The 20,941-nt window shown below is 42.1% G+C and overlaps 1 protein-coding gene across 1 annotated transcript; it reads left to right on the forward strand.

The window, feature by feature from the left end:
* Window positions 1–181: 181 nt before the first annotated feature.
* sh3glb1a (SH3-domain GRB2-like endophilin B1a) lies at window positions 182–16,460 on the forward strand. The gene is made up of 9 exons (XM_033985945.2): window positions 182–370; window positions 830–971; window positions 1,734–1,862; window positions 4,553–4,686; window positions 5,445–5,537; window positions 11,199–11,288; window positions 11,798–11,898; window positions 12,161–12,392; window positions 14,485–16,460. Exons 1-9 carry the CDS (start codon window positions 308–310, stop codon window positions 14,590–14,592), a joined length of 1,092 nt encoding a protein of 363 aa, XP_033841836.1. The 5' UTR covers window positions 182–307; the 3' UTR covers window positions 14,593–16,460.
* The last annotated feature ends 4,481 nt before the right edge of the window (window positions 16,461–20,941 follow it).

The following is a 20,941-nucleotide window of genomic DNA, read 5'->3' on the forward strand; positions in this document are numbered from 1 at the left end:
GACTTTTTGAAATATATTAAATCATAGTTCACGATACAATATTTTGAATCTAATAAATATGTATACATTTGAGTATTTAAGGCAGCTTTGACATCACTTCATCGTGTTTGTTTATGTTTAAGCATCCCCGCCGTTTAGCTAAAGAGTGAAACTATCTTGTGGCGTACACACTCTTCGGCGGGCTCACAGCTGGGTGGAACTACGGGCAAAAAAAGTTGCTTCAATCACATTTTCTTTTGAGATGGGAGAATAAAGCCTCAAACACACGGAAACACTCGGACTGTAGACTTATTCTGCTGCTTTGACCATGGATTTTAACGTGAAGCGGTTAGCAGCAGACGCCGGTACTTTTTTGAGCCGCGCGGTACAAGTGAGTTTCCGTTTGGTTTTGTGGAAGTCGATGCTAACCACTTTAGCCGTTAGCCGTTAGCATAGCCGACTAGCATGAGCTCATAGTTGTTCACTTTGTTATTTAAACGCTTACAAATCCGTTATTACCAATGACATAACTTGAAACTGGTAGAAAACTTACAATTAAAGTGTTTATTTTATATTTTTGTTTCCTTGGCGCCATTTATTTCTTGTTATTAGCCATAATTTAATAGATGCTAATAAGATGCTACTATACAGGCCTTTACAACTATAATGTAATCATATTTAACAAATGAGGGAACTTTAGATTAGCATTTAGCAATTAGATTAACAATTTTAGACATATAAACATATAAATATAACGATTTACTGTAGCTAATGAGTTTGTAAGCTAGCTGTAAATGTGTCTCTCATCATCACATCACTGTATTCTCACTATGTTTTCTGCTTTTTTTAGTTCACAGAGGAAAAACTTGGCCAAGCTGAGAAAACAGAGTTGGATGCTCATTTGGAAAACCTTTTAATGCGAGCAGAAAACACCAAACAATGGACAGAAAGGATCATGAAGCAAACAGAAGTGCTACTACAGCCCAATCCCAGTGAGTCTGCAGTGTCAAATCAACATGTTTAGCATCTTATTTACCAGCTTTACCAACCAATATTATGAGTCTCAAGCATTTGGTGCTCGCATAACTATCAAAAAGTAAAACGGGGGAAAGTTTAGGCTTGTCACGATAACACATTTTGAACTCAGATATGTCGCTTAAGTAAATATAGACGATAAACAATAACATTGAAACTCATTTACGCCACTGACACAAAGATTTAAACCACAAAAATTATTCTAAAGCTACAATATTGTTAAAAAAGCTCCGATAAATAAACAGCAGAATGAGACACTTTAGAGGTTAGTTAGTTTTACTGCTTAAATCTGTACGTATAGACACAAAATAACCAAAAAATCGCTCAAAAATATCGTTCCAGCTTCCATTTACAGAAGGATAAGTCGATGTAGTGATCATCGTGACACGTCTAGGCAGGTTATTAAATATTTGATGTGTGAGATGTTAAACATAATTGGTGTTTTGGGGCGTTCTTTGAAGAGTGTTAAGTCAGCCGTGCATCCTCACACCACGCTGCTGTATTTATTTAGGACAGAAGAGAAAATAAACAGTGTGACCGTCTGTTTATTGACATTTCACCACTTTCTAAATCCTTAAACTGTCGTGTAGGAGAATTATTTCAGTTTATGTTGTGTTTTATGTGACGCTTTTTAATGTGTAACTGACTGTTCCGCCCCTCCTGACACATTCCCCGCTAACTGTAATCTTATGACTTGTAATTCAATTTTCGTGTCGCAGATGTCCGACTAGAAGAGTTTGTGTACGAGAAACTGGAGAAAAAGGCCCCGACGAGGATGAACAACCACGAGCTCCTGGGACAGTCCATGATGGAAGCAGGAAATGAGTTTGGCCCCGGGACGGCGTACGGTGAGACACGACGCCGCGCACAGAAATGCTCCGGTGGTTTGGAGCGTTTGTCCGCGGATCTGAAGGTTGCTGGTTTGAATCCCGCGCCCGACATAAACGTCATTGGTTGTCGGTGCGATTCCAGCTTCCACAGATGAATGCTGGTGTTGTGTCCTTGGGCAAGACACTTAACCCACCTCACCCCCTGTGTCTGTGTGAAGGGGTGTGTGTGTGAATGTGTGAGTGGGGGAGCGGTTCCCTTTTAAAAAAAAATGTATTTAAAGCCAGACAGAGAAGTTAAGCATTTTTAAATAATATATATATTATAAATATTATATATTTTAAATAAGATTGTACAAGACAGAACGGGACAAATACAAGAACACCAGTGTGTGTAGTTTGTGTGTGTTTTTGTATGTGTTCATGTATGTGTGTGCGTGTGTAGTGTATGTGTAGCTTGTGTATGTGTAGCGTATGTTTGTTCAGTGTGTGTATGTGTGTAGCGTATGTGTCTGTAGTGTATTTGTGTAGCGTGCATGTGTGTAGCGTATGTGTAGTGTGTGTGTATGGATGTGTAGCATGTTTGCGTGTTGTGTGTGTGTGTGTGTGTGTGTGTGTGCAACTACAAACTATCAAGTTGAAGTTGCAGGAGTGAGGCAGAGTGAGGCAGAGTGAGGCAGAGTGAGGCAGAGAGAGTGAGAGGAGTTGATCTTGGAGTGAAAAAATGAACAAGTCAGAAGATTTGACAGTTAAATAAAAGCAGACGTGTCAGACTGTGGCGTTCTCTGGGGTTGACCTGGTTTAGTTTAAGTTTATTGGTTTATTTGAACCAGGACCAGGTGCAAACACATAAATCTAATAAAAGACGAGACGTTTTACACCAGAGATAAAACCAAGATGACGTCCACCTGCTGTCGCCGGGCAGATTAACAATTCAAATACATCCGGGTATCCATCTATTTACACTCAAACCTGCATTCTGTCATTCTTCCATTTAAAAACATCACTCTTCACATTTAAAATTACTCAAATATTATGTCAGAAATAATCATATAAGCTCCACATGTAAATCCCGGTGGACGGCTGTGTTTCGGTGGCATAGATCCACAGTCGTTTCAGTTTTATTTATTTCTTCTACCACTTTCTCATTTTTGTTAAACACTGACTCGGCCGTGGACTTGATCTCAGCTGCGTCTTACTCAGAGGCGGGGGAGGGTCAGCGCTTTGGTCAGTTTGTCTGTTTATTCTTCAGTTTGTCTAGTGTTATAATTGTGACTGAGCGGTTCCTTAATGTAAAACACTTGAACGCTTCACATTTATACCAAAGAGGAACTGGAAAATGAGTCTGTAATTTCACACGGTTATAATTACAGGCTCTGGGCTTTTGTTTTGACGTGATTACGCTGTAGTTTTTTTTGCATTCTTTCTCACGTTGATTCTAGTTGTGTGGATGTGTTAAGATTGTGTGAGATCTGAGTCATTTTTAAACCTTATGCAAAGCCGACTGTGCCCGTGTTGCTATGTGGCGTCGGCGGATTTTAGCGTCAGGCTCATTGTGAGAACACGACTTGACCGTTAATTTATACGTTTAATCAAATGTTGAAGACTGTGTTTTTATTCAGTTAGTTTTCAGTGGGGGCGTGGCACATTTTCATTCATTTGAGCGTCGACGCAGCCAATCAATGGTTTTATTTTTACAACTTTCTACATTTTATATAAACACAGAAGACGTCACATATCTGAAGTAAGGTACGTGGTCACAGAGGGCACATTTTTATACGGCGTTCTTCCGCTTTCAAGGCTCAAAGCGCTTTACACCAAGGAAACACTCGCACATTCACACAGACACTGGGATGAGGAGGGTTAAGTGTCTTGCCCAAGGACGCAACAACAACAACAGCAGCAGCAGCAGCATTCATCTGTAGGAGCTGGAATCGCACCGGCAACCTTCAGATCAGTGGACAAACGCTGCCAACTGAGCTACTGTCGCCCTGTTTATGAAATTATTTAGCAAAGGAAAAAAGTGAAATAACTACTTATATTTTCGACAAAGCAAAGGGAGGAAACTTGGAGGATTTGAATTTAAAATATATTAAAAAAAATTGTTATAGGAGTTATTTAAAACTTTGTCTTTGCTGCATAGTTCCATTTTGCTGTGTTTCAGATGACACTGCTAAAATTAATATCACTAAAATGTAGATTTGTGCTGAAATCCAGTGAGTTCTTTGGACTAATCATTCATAGGATCAGATTCAACATTTGTGAATTTACCTTTTGGATCATTCATGACAACGTACAGCGTAAACAACAGGAAAAACTGGGTCTTGCTTCATATATTTGATGTTCTGTGTTTATATAAAATGCAGAAAGTTGTAAAAATCAATAAAAAAATCACACTTAATAAGAGGGCGTGTCCAAACTTTTGAGTGGCAGTGAATTATAAACAGATCAATGGAGGGAACGTTTTTATGACTCAAATCTGATCATATCGCTAAAAAAATAATCAAAAATGTCTCCATGATGCAAAGTAAATGTGCACATGATGAAAAATGACCCACAAATATAGTTCCAACTTTCATAAACTGAGCGTTATTGTCATGTTTAGGTGAAGACGGCGTTCATTGGGAGACCGGCCCGTCGTGTCTCTGCTGTGGAACCTTCGACCTGAGGCCGTTCGTTTATGGAGTAATCTGTTTTTTATGTCTCTGCAGGAAATGCTCTGATCAAATGTGGAGAGACGGAAAAACAAATCGGAGGAGCCGAGCGGGAGCTGATCCAAACTTCTGCCATCAACTTCCTCACTCCTTTCCGGAACTTTCTGGAAGGCGACTTCAAAACTATCCTGGTGAGTTTGTCTCCTAAACTGTGTGTCCAAAATGTATAAAGTGAGTTTGACTGACTGTGTGGAGCCATCGTGCTGTTCAAAGAGTTTAAGAAGAAGAAAGACGTTAAAATCAGCAAAACCTAAATAATCATCATGAAGTTGACAATTTACACCTGCTTGTCTCTGAGATGTTCCACAATATGGCATTACACTTACCTGTCTCCATGGCAACAAGCAGGTGAAGGTGAAGTTAAAGGTCAGATCTGTGGAGAACTGACCTCTCTCACGGTCAGAATTCACGTGTCTCAAGGTACTTTTTTAGCCGGAGCAATAACTGAATAAATGTGGCAGGATGACGAGATTAATGTCGTACTGCGGAACATTCCAGGACATGCAATATCTCCATGGCGACAAGTTTCACAGTGCTTCTTTAATGTTGTAGTGATTCTGTGTCGTGGCCCTGTTTGAGTTTGATGATTTTAATGCCGTACTGCGGGACACTCCAGGACAAACCGCATCTCCATGGAGACGAGTTACAGTGTAAATGTTGTAGTGGGTCAGTGGTGAGTCTCATTTTAAAATGTCTGTGTTTAAACTCATCTGTCGTGTCCAGGGTTTGTCCTGTGGCACTGCAGAAGACACACACGTCTGAAACACACACACACACGTCTGAAACACACACACACACGTCTGAAACACACACACCTCGTCTGACACACGCTCTGCTCAGCTGTTGCAGATCGATGTTACTTTTAGTTATTTATGTTTTTGTTTTGCAGAAAGAGAGGAAGCTGCTCCAGGTGAAGCGCTTGGATTTGGACGCGGCTAAAACGAGGCTAAAGAAGGCGCGGATGACGGACGCTCGAGCCGCGGTGAGTGCAGCGCCCCCTGTAGGCCACAGTGAGCTGTTTTTAATCAAAGGTTTATCACCAATAAACCAGGAACTAAAGTACTTGGACTAGACCAGGACTAAACCGGGACTGGGCCAGGACTGAACTCTATATCAGGACCAAACAAGGACGAGACTGACCCTAAGTTACAATAATCATAATAGTTTTGTTGTATAATTTGTAATAAAACACATGTTTCTTAAAAGTGATCTTAAAATGGATTGTACAGTGTGAATTTTAAAACTAAAAAAGTCTTTGATTATCGTAGATTCACTTCTCTGATGATGGACGGTTCTGTTTCTGTTGATCACATGAGTCGACTTCCTCTTTTTTGCCCCAGTGTTTCTTTTCACATGAATTCTGCTCAGTTTTATGTTTAATAAATGTACGATGTGGGTTTTTTCATGGCTGACACCGATATCGATTGTGTAGAATCCAGAGAAGCAGATAAGTTCTGCTGTTTAGGGCCTATTTTTTCAATTTTTCCCAAATGATCCAATTTAAATTTTGCAGAAACTGATTCAGGACTTTGTTTTATTACAAACTGTTTAAGATCTGTGCAGTGGCCTCTTCACACAAAACTGTTCAAATAAAACTTTATAGTTATTTTAAGCAGCTGGTCGGGCCAAACAAAATATCGCCCTCTGCTGGAGACTTAAGACCTGGACCAGACTGGGACTAGAGCTTTAATGGTCTAGAAGATGGAACCGGCTATAGAAAAGTAAGATCATGACCATTTGGACTGGACCTGGGACTGGACCTGGGACTGGACCTGGGACTGGACCTGGGACTGGACCTGGGACTGGACCTGGGACTAGATCTGGGACTAGACCTGGGACTGGATCTGGGACTGGACCAGGGACTGGATCTGGGACTGGACCAGGGACTGGACCAGGGACTGGACCTGGGACTAGACCTGGGACTGGACCAGGGACTGGACCAGGGACTGGACCTGGAGCTAGACCTGAGACTGGACCTGGGACTGGACCTGGGACTGGACCTGGGACTAGACCAGGGACTGGACCAGGGACTGGACCAGGGACTGGACCTGGAGCTAGACCTAGGGCTGGACCTGGGACTGGACCAGGGACTGGACCAGGGACTGGACCAGGGACTGGACCTGGGGATGGACCTGGGACTGGACCTGGGGCTGGACCTGGGGCTGGACCTGGGGCTGGACCTGGGACTGGAACTGGGACTAGACCAGGGACTGGACCAGGGACTGGACCTGGGGCTGGACCTGGGACTGGACCTGGGACTGGACCCTGGGACTGGACCTGGGACTGGACCAGGGACTGGACCAGGGACTGGACCTGGGACTGGACCTGGACCTGGACCTGGGACTGGACCTGGACCTGGGACTGGACCTGGGACTGGACCTGGGACTGGACCAGGGACTGGACCTGGGACTGGACCTGGGACTGGACCTGGACCTGGGACTGGACCAGGGACTGGACCAGGGACTGGACCTGGGACTGGACCTGGGACTGGACCTGGACCTGGGACTGGACCTGGGACTGGACCTGGGACTGGACCCTGGGACTGGACCTGGGACTGGACCAGGGACTGGACCAGGGACTGGACCTGGGACTGGACCTGGACCTGGGACTGGACCTGGACCTGGGACTGGACCTGGGACTGGACCAGGGACTGGACCTGGGACTGGACCTGGGACTGGACCTGGACCTGGGACTGGACCTGGGACTGGACCTGGGACTGGCCCTGGGACTGGACCAGGGACTGGACCAGGGACTGGACCAGGGACCGGACCAGGGACCGGACCAGGGACCGGACACCGGACCAGGGACTAGACCTGGGGCTGGACCAGGGACTGGACCAGGGACAAGACCAGGGACCGGACCAGGGGCCAGACTCTGCTGTAGATTTGTTAAAACGTGCATCTCTCGTCTCTAGTTTTATCCAGGCTCATTTTAAACCCTGTGACTCGTTTCTTTTCCACGTCCAAACCTTCGTGCTCGAGGTGTAACGTGAGTGTAAAGTGAAGCCTCTAAAGACATTGGTAATTACCTGGAAAATTTGGGAATCTGAGACCACATTCCCGTAAATCCCAATCCCTGTTTTCATTAATTACTTTTGTTCTCAAACGTTTTTCTGTGTCAAATCTTTTTAAGCCCATTTGTTTTCCAAATGGCCTGTAAAATGGATTTAAACTTCTCATTATTAATGTTGTTGTTGAGTCGGGGCCAGTCCTGAGCGCTCTGTAAAATAAATGTACAGCTCACATCACAACAAACCTATTTTTCAGACGTAATTTGAAACCGTTTGAGTGTAATTTTCCCCCTCCCTCCGAGATCTGCTGAGCGACATCATTCCCTCACTTCAAAATTATTATTCTATTAAACTTTTCCGCGTGTTAACAGCTGTGCGTTTATAGAGACTTGTGAACACACGGAGGGTTTTGTAGTGAGCTTTGACAATTTAACAATGAAAACACATTAACTTAACCGAGACATGGAAAAATTTCACCAATGCAGCTGCGGTTTTTCGGCTCCGAGACCAGCGCTGGTTTTGTATGAGCTTCAGTTACTTCAACCGGGTCTGTCACTACAATCACTTCAGTATTTCAAAGCTGGAACAGTATTTTTGGGGTCAATATTCATCGTATGTACTTTTTCTTTGCATTACCGAGACATTTTTGGTTATTTTTTTTGTTTTTTATGATAAGATTTAAGCATCAACTCACTACGATTTCACTATTTTGTCTGTAAATCAAGATATGAACATTAATAACGCGACTTCTTTACGCCGTGGGTGGCGTCGCACTCACTCAGTCCACTTTTTTATACAGTCTGTGGATTCAAGTCCTAAAAGTTTGAAAAAATAACTTGTCCGTCTCATTCCAGACTCAAACTAACGACTAAAGTGTTTCCCTCTGCTGTTTATTTCTTGCAGCTCATGATTTTTTAACAATACTGTAGATTTATAATAGTTTTTGTGGTTTAATCTGCTCTTGGGTTTTCGTGTCAGTTTCAATTTTATCGTTTATCGTCTATATTTACTTCAGCGATATATTGAACTTCAGAATGTGTTATCGAGATAGGCCTTTATGGAAGCTAATCTTTTAGAGTTTAAATCTGATCATACAGCCAAAAACAACCAAAAATGTCCCAGTAATGTAAAGAAAAAGTAAATATTAACCCCAAAAATACTGCTCCAGCTTCATAAACTGAAGGAGAAGCCGATTTAGTGATTGTCGAGGCAGGTGTTGGATCATGGAGATACAACAAACACACAGACTTCAGCTTCTGCTTTGAAATATTCAGACTCTTTGTTTCATAACAGGTGATGCGTTTAAAACCATCGCCGTTCACTCACACAGAAGTAGGTCGGCCATCGCTGTCTGAAGAAAACAACTGTATAAATGTATTTATAAGGGACGACCCAGGGAGCGCGTTTACACGAGTGCGAGCGCCGTGACCGTTATGATCGAGTTTTATGAGTCTCTATGTAAACGTAACATTGAGTTTCTATGTTATTAAAAACAGGCTGACACGCCCACTGTGACACGCCCACTGTGACACGCCCACTGTGACACGCCCACTGTGACACGCCCACTGTGACACGCCCACTGTGACACGCCCACTGCGACACGCCCACTGCGACACGCCCACTGCGACACGCCCACTGGGATACTCAAGATCATGACTGAGATTCTTGAGCTCATTACCGGGCTACTCGATCTTAAAACGGAGATACTCGAGCTCATAACCGAAATAATCCAACTCATAACCGAAATAATCCAACTCATAACCGAAATAATCCAACTCATAACCGAAATAATCCAACTCATAACTGAAATAATCCAACTCATAATTGAAATAATCCAACTCGTAATTGAAATAATCCAACTCATAACTGAAATAATCCAACTCATAACTGAAATAATCCAACTCATAACTGAAATAATCCAACTCATAACTGAAATAATCCAGCTCATTACCAGGATAAGGCTCATTACTGAGATACTCGAGCTCATGTAAACTCATCGATACGGGAACATTTAGTCCCAGATCACACGACGGCACAAGGACGAGCCGCACCAGGACTGAGACGGACAAAGGGATCTTGGTTCAGTTTGCTCCACAAAAATGTTATTATATTTCAAGATCAAAAACTGGAAACTTGGGTCCCACAATCGCAAATGAATAAACTGGTCACACAGTTTAACACACACACCTGCTCCTGTTTTTTATGTTTTCTATGGACTTGTGCACTTGTGTGTGTTGTATTTTACACAGGGCGCCCTCTCATCGGGGTCCCTTGTATAAATAAAGAAAGGACAGTTGTGTAATGTGAAAGTGTGGAAATTCTTTTGAGTGTTGGCTGTGTGTCTTTGGCTGTGTGTTTTTGGCTGTGTGTGTCTTTGGCTGTGTGTCTTTGGCTGTGTGTTGTTGGCTGTGTGTCTTTGGCTGTGTGTTTTTGGCTGTGTGTCTTTGGCTGTGTGTCTTTGGCTGTGTGTTTTTGGCTCTTTGCTTTGTGCTGGGGCAGCTGCACGTCTAACCTCTGTGTCACTGTTTTTAAAACTCTAAGCTGCAGATGTGAGCGGAGGAAGTGACCGAGGTGAGTGGAATGTGGCAGCCATTTTGTTTTGTTTTTTTAAAATACACACTCATTGACCAAACTGAATCTTATGATATGAGCTGCAACATCAAGGGAGTGTTAAAACAGAAATTTGAATGGTCCAGTTAGGAAATTAGAAATACTGCAGTTATTTAAAATACTATAAATATTAAACAAACCTGATTGTTGTAGGTTTAATCCATGTTCTAATGTTGTTTCTGCCTCAAAAACAGACCTGGAGTTGTGTTTTGTTTCATTCACACATGTTTGAGTCGCACTTTATTATTCGTCTGTCACATCTGCAAAGCTCAAAATGCGGCGTTCCACCTTGTGATGTCATCAAGTGTTCGTTTTCAAGTGAACAGCTCCTTTTACCTTTAGTTCAGTCGAGATAAGAGACAACTCCAGGACTGAAATGATCCAAATGATTCTAGAAATGAAGGTGTGTGGAGTTTAAAAACACAGTGGAGCACTTCCTGTATCACCACTTGATGACATCACAAGGTGGAACAGAGTGTTTTCAGTTTGACAGAAGAACTCAGCCTAAATCTGCAGGGTAATCTAAGTAAAAATATGCCGTTTGTATGTGTATATGTATAAAACCAAGTAAAATGATGTTCTGAAATATGAGGATTCTTGTATTAGTTTAGCACTTCTTCGTATTCTTTATTTTAAAACTAAAATCACTAGATATCAGCTGGTTTTCAAAATGACATACCCAGTCAGACCTCTGCTCTGTTCCTCCTCGTCTGTGTGTGTCTGCTCCATCTTTAACATACAGACTCATCCAGCCAGTTCTTAATATAAACTTTGAGCTGATATTTAGTCCAGAGTCATCCAGCCCAACATGTAGTGCAGAGAACGACAGAAAGGGCACGGCTCCTTAGGCCAGGTCTGGACTCACGCTGACATTAACCAGCTGTACTTTTATTGTTAAGAAAAGAGAATGAATTCACCACAGATTTGATGATTTCCTGGTTTGTTCATTAATACCACACACTGTTCTGTTTATTATGTATAATGGGGACATAATAACACGCTTTTCTGTGTGTTTGTGTTTAGGCTGAGCAGGAGCTGAGGATGACACAGAGTGAGTTTGATCGACAGGCGGAGATCACCAGACTCCTGCTGGAAGGAGTCAGCAGCACTCATGTACGTGGAACATGGACGAACACAACACAGAGCAAAGCTACATTTATTTATGTGCCATATATACATTTATTTAAATGATAAAAGGCTTAAAATTACTTAAACGTTTTACATTCTGTGCATAGTCTGTATAAAGACGTGGACTAAGTGAGTGTGACGTCACCCACAAATGAAGCTCGTCGAGGCTGGAGCGGTTATAGCGGCGAATTTGGAGTTGAGTTCCATATTTGGAATTCTGACCACGAGTATCATAGCAACCAAAGAGCCAATCCAGAGTGAGGCTTTTGAATTTAATGCCCATTCTCACCCACACCGCTGGTTTAGCACAGAGTGGATGTCAATCAAACCTGTTGCTAACGCTAACAAGAGCGACCTCGTCATTTTGGTCTTAAATGTTAATACGAACATTTAAGACCAAAATGACGAGTCTGACAGCAGCAGGTACAGAGACAGGGACACAGTTTATGGTCTATGGTTCTGTGACAAAGCTGAACTTGTGCTGTGTTTTTCAGGCTCATCACCTTCGCTGTTTGAACGACTTTGTGGAGGCTCAGACCACGTACTACGCCCAGTGTTACCAGTACATGGTCGACCTGCAGAAACAGCTCGGCAGGTGATTCAAAATGGACGTCAAGTTACACATTAGAACATGAACATTTCACTTCTCCAGTCTTTGATAAAAAGTTTCATATTTTGACAATGCATGTTCATTTACTTAATATAAAATACTGATAGAAAACACACAGTGAATATTCAAACAGTCGCTTTAATGAAAACAAATAGATCAGAGTTCAAAGGTCATAGGATCGTCGTGTTTCATAAATGAGTCTCTTAAATGTCTTTTACATAATTTCACACCATTTCCCTGTTTCTAGTTTCCCCTCGTCTTTCTCCAACAACAACCAGTCTTCTGTGTCGGCCGGGGCCAGTAGTATTTCTGTGCCGACGATCCCGGTGTCCGCCTCTCTGCCGAACCCGAGTCGTGGAAACTCTGCCCCCTCTGGAGGCTTCCACGAACTGCGCGGCTCCAGCGGCAGCCGTAAAGCCCGAGTCCTGTACGACTACGATGCGGCCAGCAGCAGCGAGCTCTCTCTGCTCGCCGACGAGGTGATTTTAGTTTATTTGTAACACATGATCAGTTTTTATTCCAAGTTTTCTAATAATATTGATGATTACGGCTCGTTACTGTAAAGGAACGTCTGTGATTTTGAAAGGAAATACATGGGCTCTGTCTGATTGTCTCCCCCAGCTCCTGACCCCGCATTAAATCGGAGATGTGGAAATGATGCCACTTACCTTAGCTTAAGCTGTTCAAAGAGCGAATGCTACGCCTTTACATAGCCACGGTGTAATAAAGAGCGTTTTATTCATAATCAGGATCAACAGTGAGATAAACCAGCGCGTCTATCTGCTTCACTCATTTGTGTTGTTTTTCCAACTCTTGCGATGCATTGTGGTCTATATTGACCGCTCTAGTGACCACTGATGCTCTTCAAGGTGCATTGTGGGAAACTTTGAGTGCACTACTTTTTCACCAACGACATTCGGACACCACTAAAAACAGACCTTTTTCTTTTAATCCTGACCTGGTGAGGGTAGACTGAGCTCAAACTATTTATAAAACAAAGATTTGCTAAAAAAAACCCGCCTTTTTAATGGAAATTTGTCTCTTAAATGTTTTGCACTTTGCTGTATCTCTGACATTTTAAAGATTATAACGTTTGTCCAGTGGGTTTTTTTTAAAGTTGGATGTATTTCCATAGCAAATGCTGTTCTGTGCTGTTTCAGACCAAGTGCTAAAGCTCAGATGTGCGTGACGCTGGAACAGTTTCTGCACAGAACGCTCCATTGATGGAAACTTAGGCCCCGCCCCTTCTTGGAATCGCATGAACTGGCGATTCGCATTCTGTGGTGGCCTAGGAGTGAAGCAGCATTACCTCATGTTTAGGGGCTTTTTCCAGGCCGCACTGTAGTGAGTCAGCTGCTGTACTCTGCTGAGAAATCAATTTCACAACTTATTCTAAACCAGGCAACTGCTGAATGTGCCGGACTCAGCGGCACAAGTCTGCGTTTAAATGGAAAAAGAGCAAAAGCACGACCAGACCGTAGACTGAAGAAGTGACGGAGCGAGCGTGACGTCGCCCACAGCGTCAAATGAAGCTCATCGAGGCCAGAGCCGTTATAGCGGCTAATCTGGAGCTGAATTGCATATTTGGATTTCCGACCGCGAGTATCATAGCAACCAAAGAGCCAATCAGGAGTGAGGCTGTTGAAGTTAAGGCCCCTCACCACCCGCACCTCTGGTTTAACAGGGAGCAGGCGCTTAGCAACGCTGTCAATCAAACCTGTTGCTAAGGACCTGATTTGTCTGTTATTAATGTTCATATCTTGATTTACAGACACAATAGTGAAATAAAAACCCCAGGATCATGTAGAGGGTTAATACGAACATTTAAGACCAGAATGAGTCTGAAGCAGCAGAGACAGAGAGAGGGGACACAAAAAACAAAATATAATCTCAAAATAACTAAAAAACAAACAAAACAAAAAACCCTCAAAATAACAAAAAAGTAAAAAAAAATAAAATAAAATAAAAAAATTCAAAATAACAAAAAATAAAAATAAAAAAAATAAACTGAAAATAAGTAAAAAACCCCAGGATCATGTAGAGGGTTAATACGAACATTTAAGACCAAAATGAGTTTGACAGACGCAGTTATAGTCGATGGAGCCGAAAGTGCGCCGTGATCACTTCCTGTTTGGAGCACGGCGGCTAGCAGGTTAGCTACATCCATTTAAATAAACAGTCTATGAACCAGGTCAGACACGTCGAAAATGGCCGTTGTGAGAATTAAATGTGCGTTTTCCTCTTGTATTTCACATAAATAAACATAATAAACATAAATTTGTTGAGCAGTCAGATCCAGGTTGGCGGTGCGATTGATTTAAACGGTTCACTATGGAACATCTCTGTGGACATAAACAATTGGCAAGCACTAGAAAAGTTACACATTGCACCTTTAACCTGTCCCTTTTTGCATCTCGACATGTTCCTGATAATACAAGAGCGAACTTTGTTACTCGTGGGTTTTATTTTCAACATTTTGAGTTTTAAAATGTCTAAAAATGTCCCGGTACAGCTGTCATCTCCTTCTCGCTCCTCAGCTTTACGTTAACCCCTCGTTTGTCTGTCGTGCAGGTGATCGCGGTGAGCAGCGTCCCGGGCATGGACTCTGATTGGCTGATGGGAGAGCGGGGCAGTCAGAAAGGAAAAGTCCCCATCACGTACCTGGAGCTGCTCAACTAAACTCCCTCTAAAACCATCTGTGTCTGTATCTCATATTTATAATGCTGTGCTGCACCTTCTCCAGACATTTCCTCCAACTCCTCAAGGGGGTGCTATTTTAACTCTTACTCTGGACTGAATTCAACCATAGGACGGGCAGATGAACACCGCCCTCTAGTGTTTGTGAATGAATTGAGACGTGCCTTTTGTATTTGATGCCATACAATCGTTGTGTGATCTTCCCAAACTCTTATTTTAAACCTGCCTTTGTTTACAGTGCATCTCAGACGGCCTGGGCTTTTATCAATAGTTTTTCTTCACTGCGTCTTGAATATTTCTGCAGTGAGAATATTTTAAAGCGCTTCGTTTAAGTCTTATGTGTGTTCTTCTTGGTGCTGTAGTAGCAGTTTGACTTTATTTCCCTGATCATGTACAGGGCCTTTGCTTTTCCACTAAACAGTATTTGAAAACGGCTTAGGACGAGAAATCTGAACACTTTGTAAAACCACAGACTGTAGAAAGAAATGGACATTGCTATTGCGCTAGCTGCCGTGTTTCAAACAGGAAGTGATCATGGACGCACTTCCGTCTCCATCGACTCTGGCTCCAGTTCACTTGGTCATTTTGGTCTTAAATGTTCGTATTAACCCTCTACATGATCCTGGGGTTTTTATTTCACTATTGTGTCTGTAAATCAAGATATGAACATTAATAACAGACAGGGGGCGTTACCTTCAACAGCCTCGCTCCTGATTGGCTCTTTAGTCGCTATGATCCTCGTGCTCGAGCCTCGATGAGCTTCATTTGGAGCTGAAGCTGTGGGTGACGTCTCACTCACTCAGTCACTTCTTTATACAGTCTGTGGTAATAACTGTACCTTAATTAGTTTTAAATAGTTTTTTTAAAGAACCATTCAGGCTTATTCAGGACGTTAAAGCCCAAAGCCTTTAATTAAGTAGTTTCCTGAAGCCTGAATCTTTGTTGATAAAGATTAGACCTGGGGTGCTCAAACTCTTCACCGAGGGCCATATATTTAAAAATATTCGACACAGAGGCCACAGACCAGGGTCAACACAGCGGATAATTCAGACGGTGCATTTAACAGTTTTGACATTATACCTTAAATAAGGCTTGAAATATTAATATTATGTCTGAAAATGCAGTGTGATGTTATTTAGTTTGGATTGGTAAGACTCAAATTTGCCGTAAAAAATACTGATTATGATCAACTGGACCAATAAAAATCGGTCTGAGGGCCGCATTTGGCCCCTGGGCCACAGTTTGGACACCCCTGGATTAGACTGAACTGATAATGAAGAACTGAAGGCATCGTATTATACAGAAGTGTGACCATGAAGTGCCTCCTGCCTAAACCAGAGCTTCAAAATTACGGAAGCATCGATTCAGCGTTTTCAGATCCGATACCAATTTCGATACTTAGCTTTAAGCATCTGCCGATTCTCGATAACAACCGATACCAGAGCAGAGACTGAAACACATTTATTTCCTCAAAACGAGATTAATGTAACACAAAACTGATCCACATGCAGCTGTTTTATTTAAGTTACGACGACAGCTCAGTGTAAATAAAAATTCAAACATTCTGAGACTTTCTGGGCCGATATCAGATCAGATCGATCCAAACTCGATTCACTTTAATGTAACTGTAACATCTTAAATTATTCACCACTGGAACCATTTATTGACATTAAATAGATAAATCCGAGGGCCTGTAATTCGGACAGTTTCATGTGTTTTGTTTTGTTTTACTAATCCCGACGTTTCAAAGATCCAAAGTTTTCATGGGTCCATCTTTTATTCCACAGACTTTAAAATGTAAACATGAAAATATATATTATACTAAAATAAAAAGTGTCCGTTTGCTTTCCGACTGTTTCTTTTGTGCTTGTTGTTTTCATAAAGTGTCAGTAGGTGGCACTAGTTTTCCATGTTGAAAGTTTACAGCCTTGTTCTTTTTCCTCTTTATTTTGTCTGATTAACAATTATAATTTATTAACTTTTTACTAATTTAGCTAAAATATAAATGACTTGTAGCTTTAATCCATTTTCTAATGTTTCTTGTCACACACAGACCTGGAGTTGTGTTTTGTTTCATTCTCACATGTTTAACACACAAACCTGCAGATTTAGGCTGAAAACACTCTGTTCCACCTTGTGATGTCATCATGTGGTGATACAGGAAGTGCTCCACTGTGTTTTTAAACTCCACACACCTTCATTTATAGAATCATCTGGATCATTTCAGTCCTGGAGTTGTCACTTATCTTGACTGAACTAAAGATAAAAGTCGCTGTTCACTTGAAAACTACCACTTGATGACATCACAAGGTGGAACAGAGCGTTTTGATCTTTGTTGATGTCACAGACTAATAATAAAGTGACTCAAACATGTGAATGAAACAAAACACATGTCCAGGTCTGTTTTTGATGCACTAACAACATTCTAACATGGATTAAAGCTACAAGAGTCAATTTTCCGTAATATAGGACCTTTAAAACGTTCTTGTCTCCATGGAGATGTCATAATGTTCCACAGTATGGCATTGACCTTCTCCGTCTTTGTTCAGTCGCAGGCAGATTTATTGATAAAAACACCGTGAACACATGCGTTCATACTGTGAGATGGATTGCCTCTCCACAGACCTGACCTTGGAACTTGGCTCGGTGGCTACACTGTCGCCATGGAGACAGATGCCAATTTAAAGCTCCAATATGACACAAAACTGACTCTTGTAGCTTTAATCCATGTTATAACGTTGTTTCCTCCTCAAAAACAGACCTGGAGTTGTGTTTTGTTTCATTTATTATTAGTCTGTAACATCTACAAAGCTCAAAACGCTCTGTTCCACCTTGTGATGTCATCAAGTGGTAGTTTTCATGTTAACTCCTCCTTTTACCTTTAGTTCAGTCGAGATAAGAGACAACTCCAGGACTGAAATGATCCAAATGATTCTATAAATGAAGGTGTGTGGAGTTTAAAAACACAGTGGAGCACTTCCTGTATCACCACACGATGACATCACAAGGTGGAACAGAGTGTTTTTTTCAGTTTGAGAGAAGAACTCAGCCTAAATCTGCAGGTTTGTTTGTTAAACGTGTGTGAATGAAACAAAAAAACACAACTCCAGGTCTGTGTGCGACGAGGAAACAACATTAGAGAAATGACCTAATACGGAACCTTTAAGACGACTATTTAAAACAACTTGAGCTTCTGTGGAAATATTTGGACCCGTGACACGGTGGGTTCACGCTGCTGTATCTGCTCTGTGTTTATTTGTGTAAAACCACACAGACGCTGAGGTGGGGCTCGGGGCTCACACTGATCTAAAAACAGTTCAAACTCGTGTCAAAACGTCTTCACTTCTACAACGTTCTGTCCATTTTATAGATTTGACCTTTGGGTTTTACGACGGATCAGACGTGGACGACCGAGGGACACGGACGGGTGAAAGGACGGGTGTTTTTCCTTCAGTCTGTGATGATCTGTGCAGATTTTTAATTCAAGTTTATTTCTACAGCGCGTTTAAAACAACTTGAGCTGAACCAAAGTGTTAATAAATATATAAAACACGACGGGATAAGTCAGATCTGACAGGCAGAGGGCGCTGTTCCATGGTCTGGTCTTGAGTCTGGCTTTGGGCACAGCTGACCTCTGACCTCACATTCCCTCAGATAAAGAGGAGCCATAAAGAGCACACGTTTAAATCACATGTCAATCAAACCTGTTGCTAACGCTAACGGTGCGACCGCTAGAAAAGAAGGACCTGATTTGTCTGTTATTAATGTTCAGATCTGGATTTACAGACACAATAGTGAAATAAAAACCCCAGGATCATGTAGAGGGTTAATACGAACATTTAAGACCAGAATGAGTCTGAAGCAGCAGAGACAGAGAGAGGACACAGTTTTTTCAATAGAAACTGAATTGGAGCCAGAGTCGACGGCGTCTATTTGAAACGCGCTCGTTGCTTTAGTTCTGTCCATTTATTTAAACAGTCTGTAGTTCAGACGTTCAAACAGCATCAGTAACATCGTGACTCGATGTGAAACAGTCCGGAGGTGTCTCACGTCTCACGTCTCACGTCTCACGTCTCACGTCTCACGTCTCGTGTCTCACGTCTCGTGTCTCGTGTCTCGCGTCTGTCACTTTTTGAGCTGTAGTTTTCTGGACACTCAGAGTAAAGTGTTTTTTTTCACACAGCGGATGCTTCAGGCCTGAGAAACGACACTTCCTCTTTCTTTGACCTTTCTGTTAAACGCGGCTTAAATCAGATGTGACGTTTAACAGTTTTGAAATGAAATATAAAATAAAAAGGCTCGTCCGGCCGCACGTGTCTGTGTTTGTCAGATGATTGTGTGAATGTTCCACAGTCCGACACTGAATTTATCTCTTTAGAAAAACGTGTCACATGTTACAGCGGAACATTCCAGGCAAAGCAACGACATCGTCATAGAGACGAGCAGGTAGTGACCACAGAGTGACCTTTAACCCTTTGTCTTTAAGTGTTTTTCTTCTGCACAAACACAGAGTAACATTATTCCAAAAGCTGCATTTACACTTTTAATTTGTATTTTGATTAAGTTATGAACTTTTTTGATCCAAAGATGTTTCTATAAATGGACAAAGCTAAACCTGCTAAAAACAGCGCCCCCTCTGTCTGTACGGAAGAATTCTGGTCTTAAATGTTCGTATTAACCCTCTACATGATCCTGGGGTTTTTATTTCACTATTGTGTCTGTAAATCAAGATATGAACATTAATAACAGACAAATCAGGTCCTTCTTTCATAGAGAGAGAAACAAAGAGAGAGACAAAGAGAGAGAGAGACAAGGAGAGAAAGAGAGAGACAAAGAGAAAGAAACAGAGAGAGAGAGAGAGAGACAAACAAAGAGAGAGAAACAAGGAGAGACAGAGAAAGAGAGAGACAAGGAGAGAAAGATGGACAGAGACAAAGAAAGAAACAGAGAGAGAGCGACAAGGAGAGAGAGAACCAAAGAGAGAAAAACAAGGAGAGAGAGAGAGAAAGACAGAAACAGCCACACAGAGAGAGACAAAGAGAAAGAGAGAGACAAGGAGAGAGACAAAGAGAGAATCAGAGAGACAGCGAAAGAGAGAAAGAGACAAAGAGAGAGAAACAAGGAGAGAAAGACAGACAAAGAGAGAAACAGACAGAAAGAAAGAGACAAAGAGAAAGAGAGACAAGGAGAGAGAGAAACAAAGAGAAATTAACAGAGAGAGAGAGAGACAAACAAAGAGAGAGAAACAAGGAGAGACAGAGAAAGAGAGACAAGGAGAGAGACAGAGACAAAGAGAGACAAAGACAGAGAGAGATAGAGAGAAAGAAAGAGAGACAAAGAGAAAGAGACAAGGAGAGACAAAGTGTTATCACCAGGTTTGATTGACGCGTTGCTAAGCGCCCGCTCTCTGTTAAACCAGCGTCTGAACAGGAGGGGGCGTGACCTTCCACATCCTTGCTCCTGATTGGCTCTTTCGTTGCTATGACTCACTCTCTCTCTCTCTCTCTCTCTCCACCTCGAGCCTCGTTGAGCTTCATCTGGAGCTGAAGCTGAGCCGACGTCACTCAGTCGCTTCTTTAAACAGTTTATGATTTGACAGAATAATCAAAATAATTTCCTCTTTGTCGCTCAGAATAAAAAGTTTGTTCTTGCGTCAGCGAAGTTTAAATCTGCCTCTTCAGCTTTTGACCAAGACGACACATTTTGAGCCAAAATTATGACAAAAATTTGAGTGAACTAAGAAAAAAAAAAGTCTGAATCACTTCCAAAATTCAATATAAACACGGATTAAACGGATGAAGGTTTTAATGTAGAATTCACAACAGAAAAGTTTATATTCTGTCTCCAAACCCAGAAAACAGTAGGATTATATAAACCGTCGTAGAACGTTTGTGACTTAAACAGATCTGCTGTCAAGGAAACTCCGGCGTGTCGAGGCGGCGTGTGATTCTGAGGTGTTTTTTTACTCGTAAACATGAAACTAAAGCGACAAAACCACAACGTCAGAACTCGAACTCAAACAAACCGACAGGATCCTCCCGTCGCTCCGTCTTTCTGTCGTTTTTCATTTATACTGATTGTTTTGTTTTTTTTTGCACTGACTCTGCTGCGTCCCGACCGCCATGACCCTTTCTCATCACCACAGCGGTATTTTGGTTGCGTTTTGGTTAAGCCTCACACACACACACACACACACACACACACAGTAACATCTCTAATCTCTTTCTCTCGTCTCTTTCTGCACAAACACAAACAGATCTCAGTTTTTTAGATCCAGTTTGGTCGAACCCGTTGCTCGAGTCGGCGTCTCGATGGGAGCAAAACCGCAGGC

This window comes from Periophthalmus magnuspinnatus, chromosome 20 (genome assembly GCF_009829125.3).
Source record: "Periophthalmus magnuspinnatus isolate fPerMag1 chromosome 20, fPerMag1.2.pri, whole genome shotgun sequence".
Lineage (NCBI taxonomy): Eukaryota > Metazoa > Chordata > Actinopteri > Gobiiformes > Gobiidae > Periophthalmus > Periophthalmus magnuspinnatus.

Bases quoted from the DNA above. Each gene is read 5' to 3' on its own strand.
- sh3glb1a (XM_033985945.2), top strand. From the start codon at position 308: ATGGATTTTAACGTGAAGCGGTTAGCAGCAGACGCCGGTACTTTTTTG. The intron at 371-829 runs GTGAGTTTCCGT...TGCTTTTTTTAG, and splicing joins TTTTGAGCCGCGCGGTACAA to TTCACAGAGGAAAAACTTGG. The intron at 11,289-11,797 runs GTACGTGGAACA...TGTGTTTTTCAG, and splicing joins AAGGAGTCAGCAGCACTCAT to GCTCATCACCTTCGCTGTTT.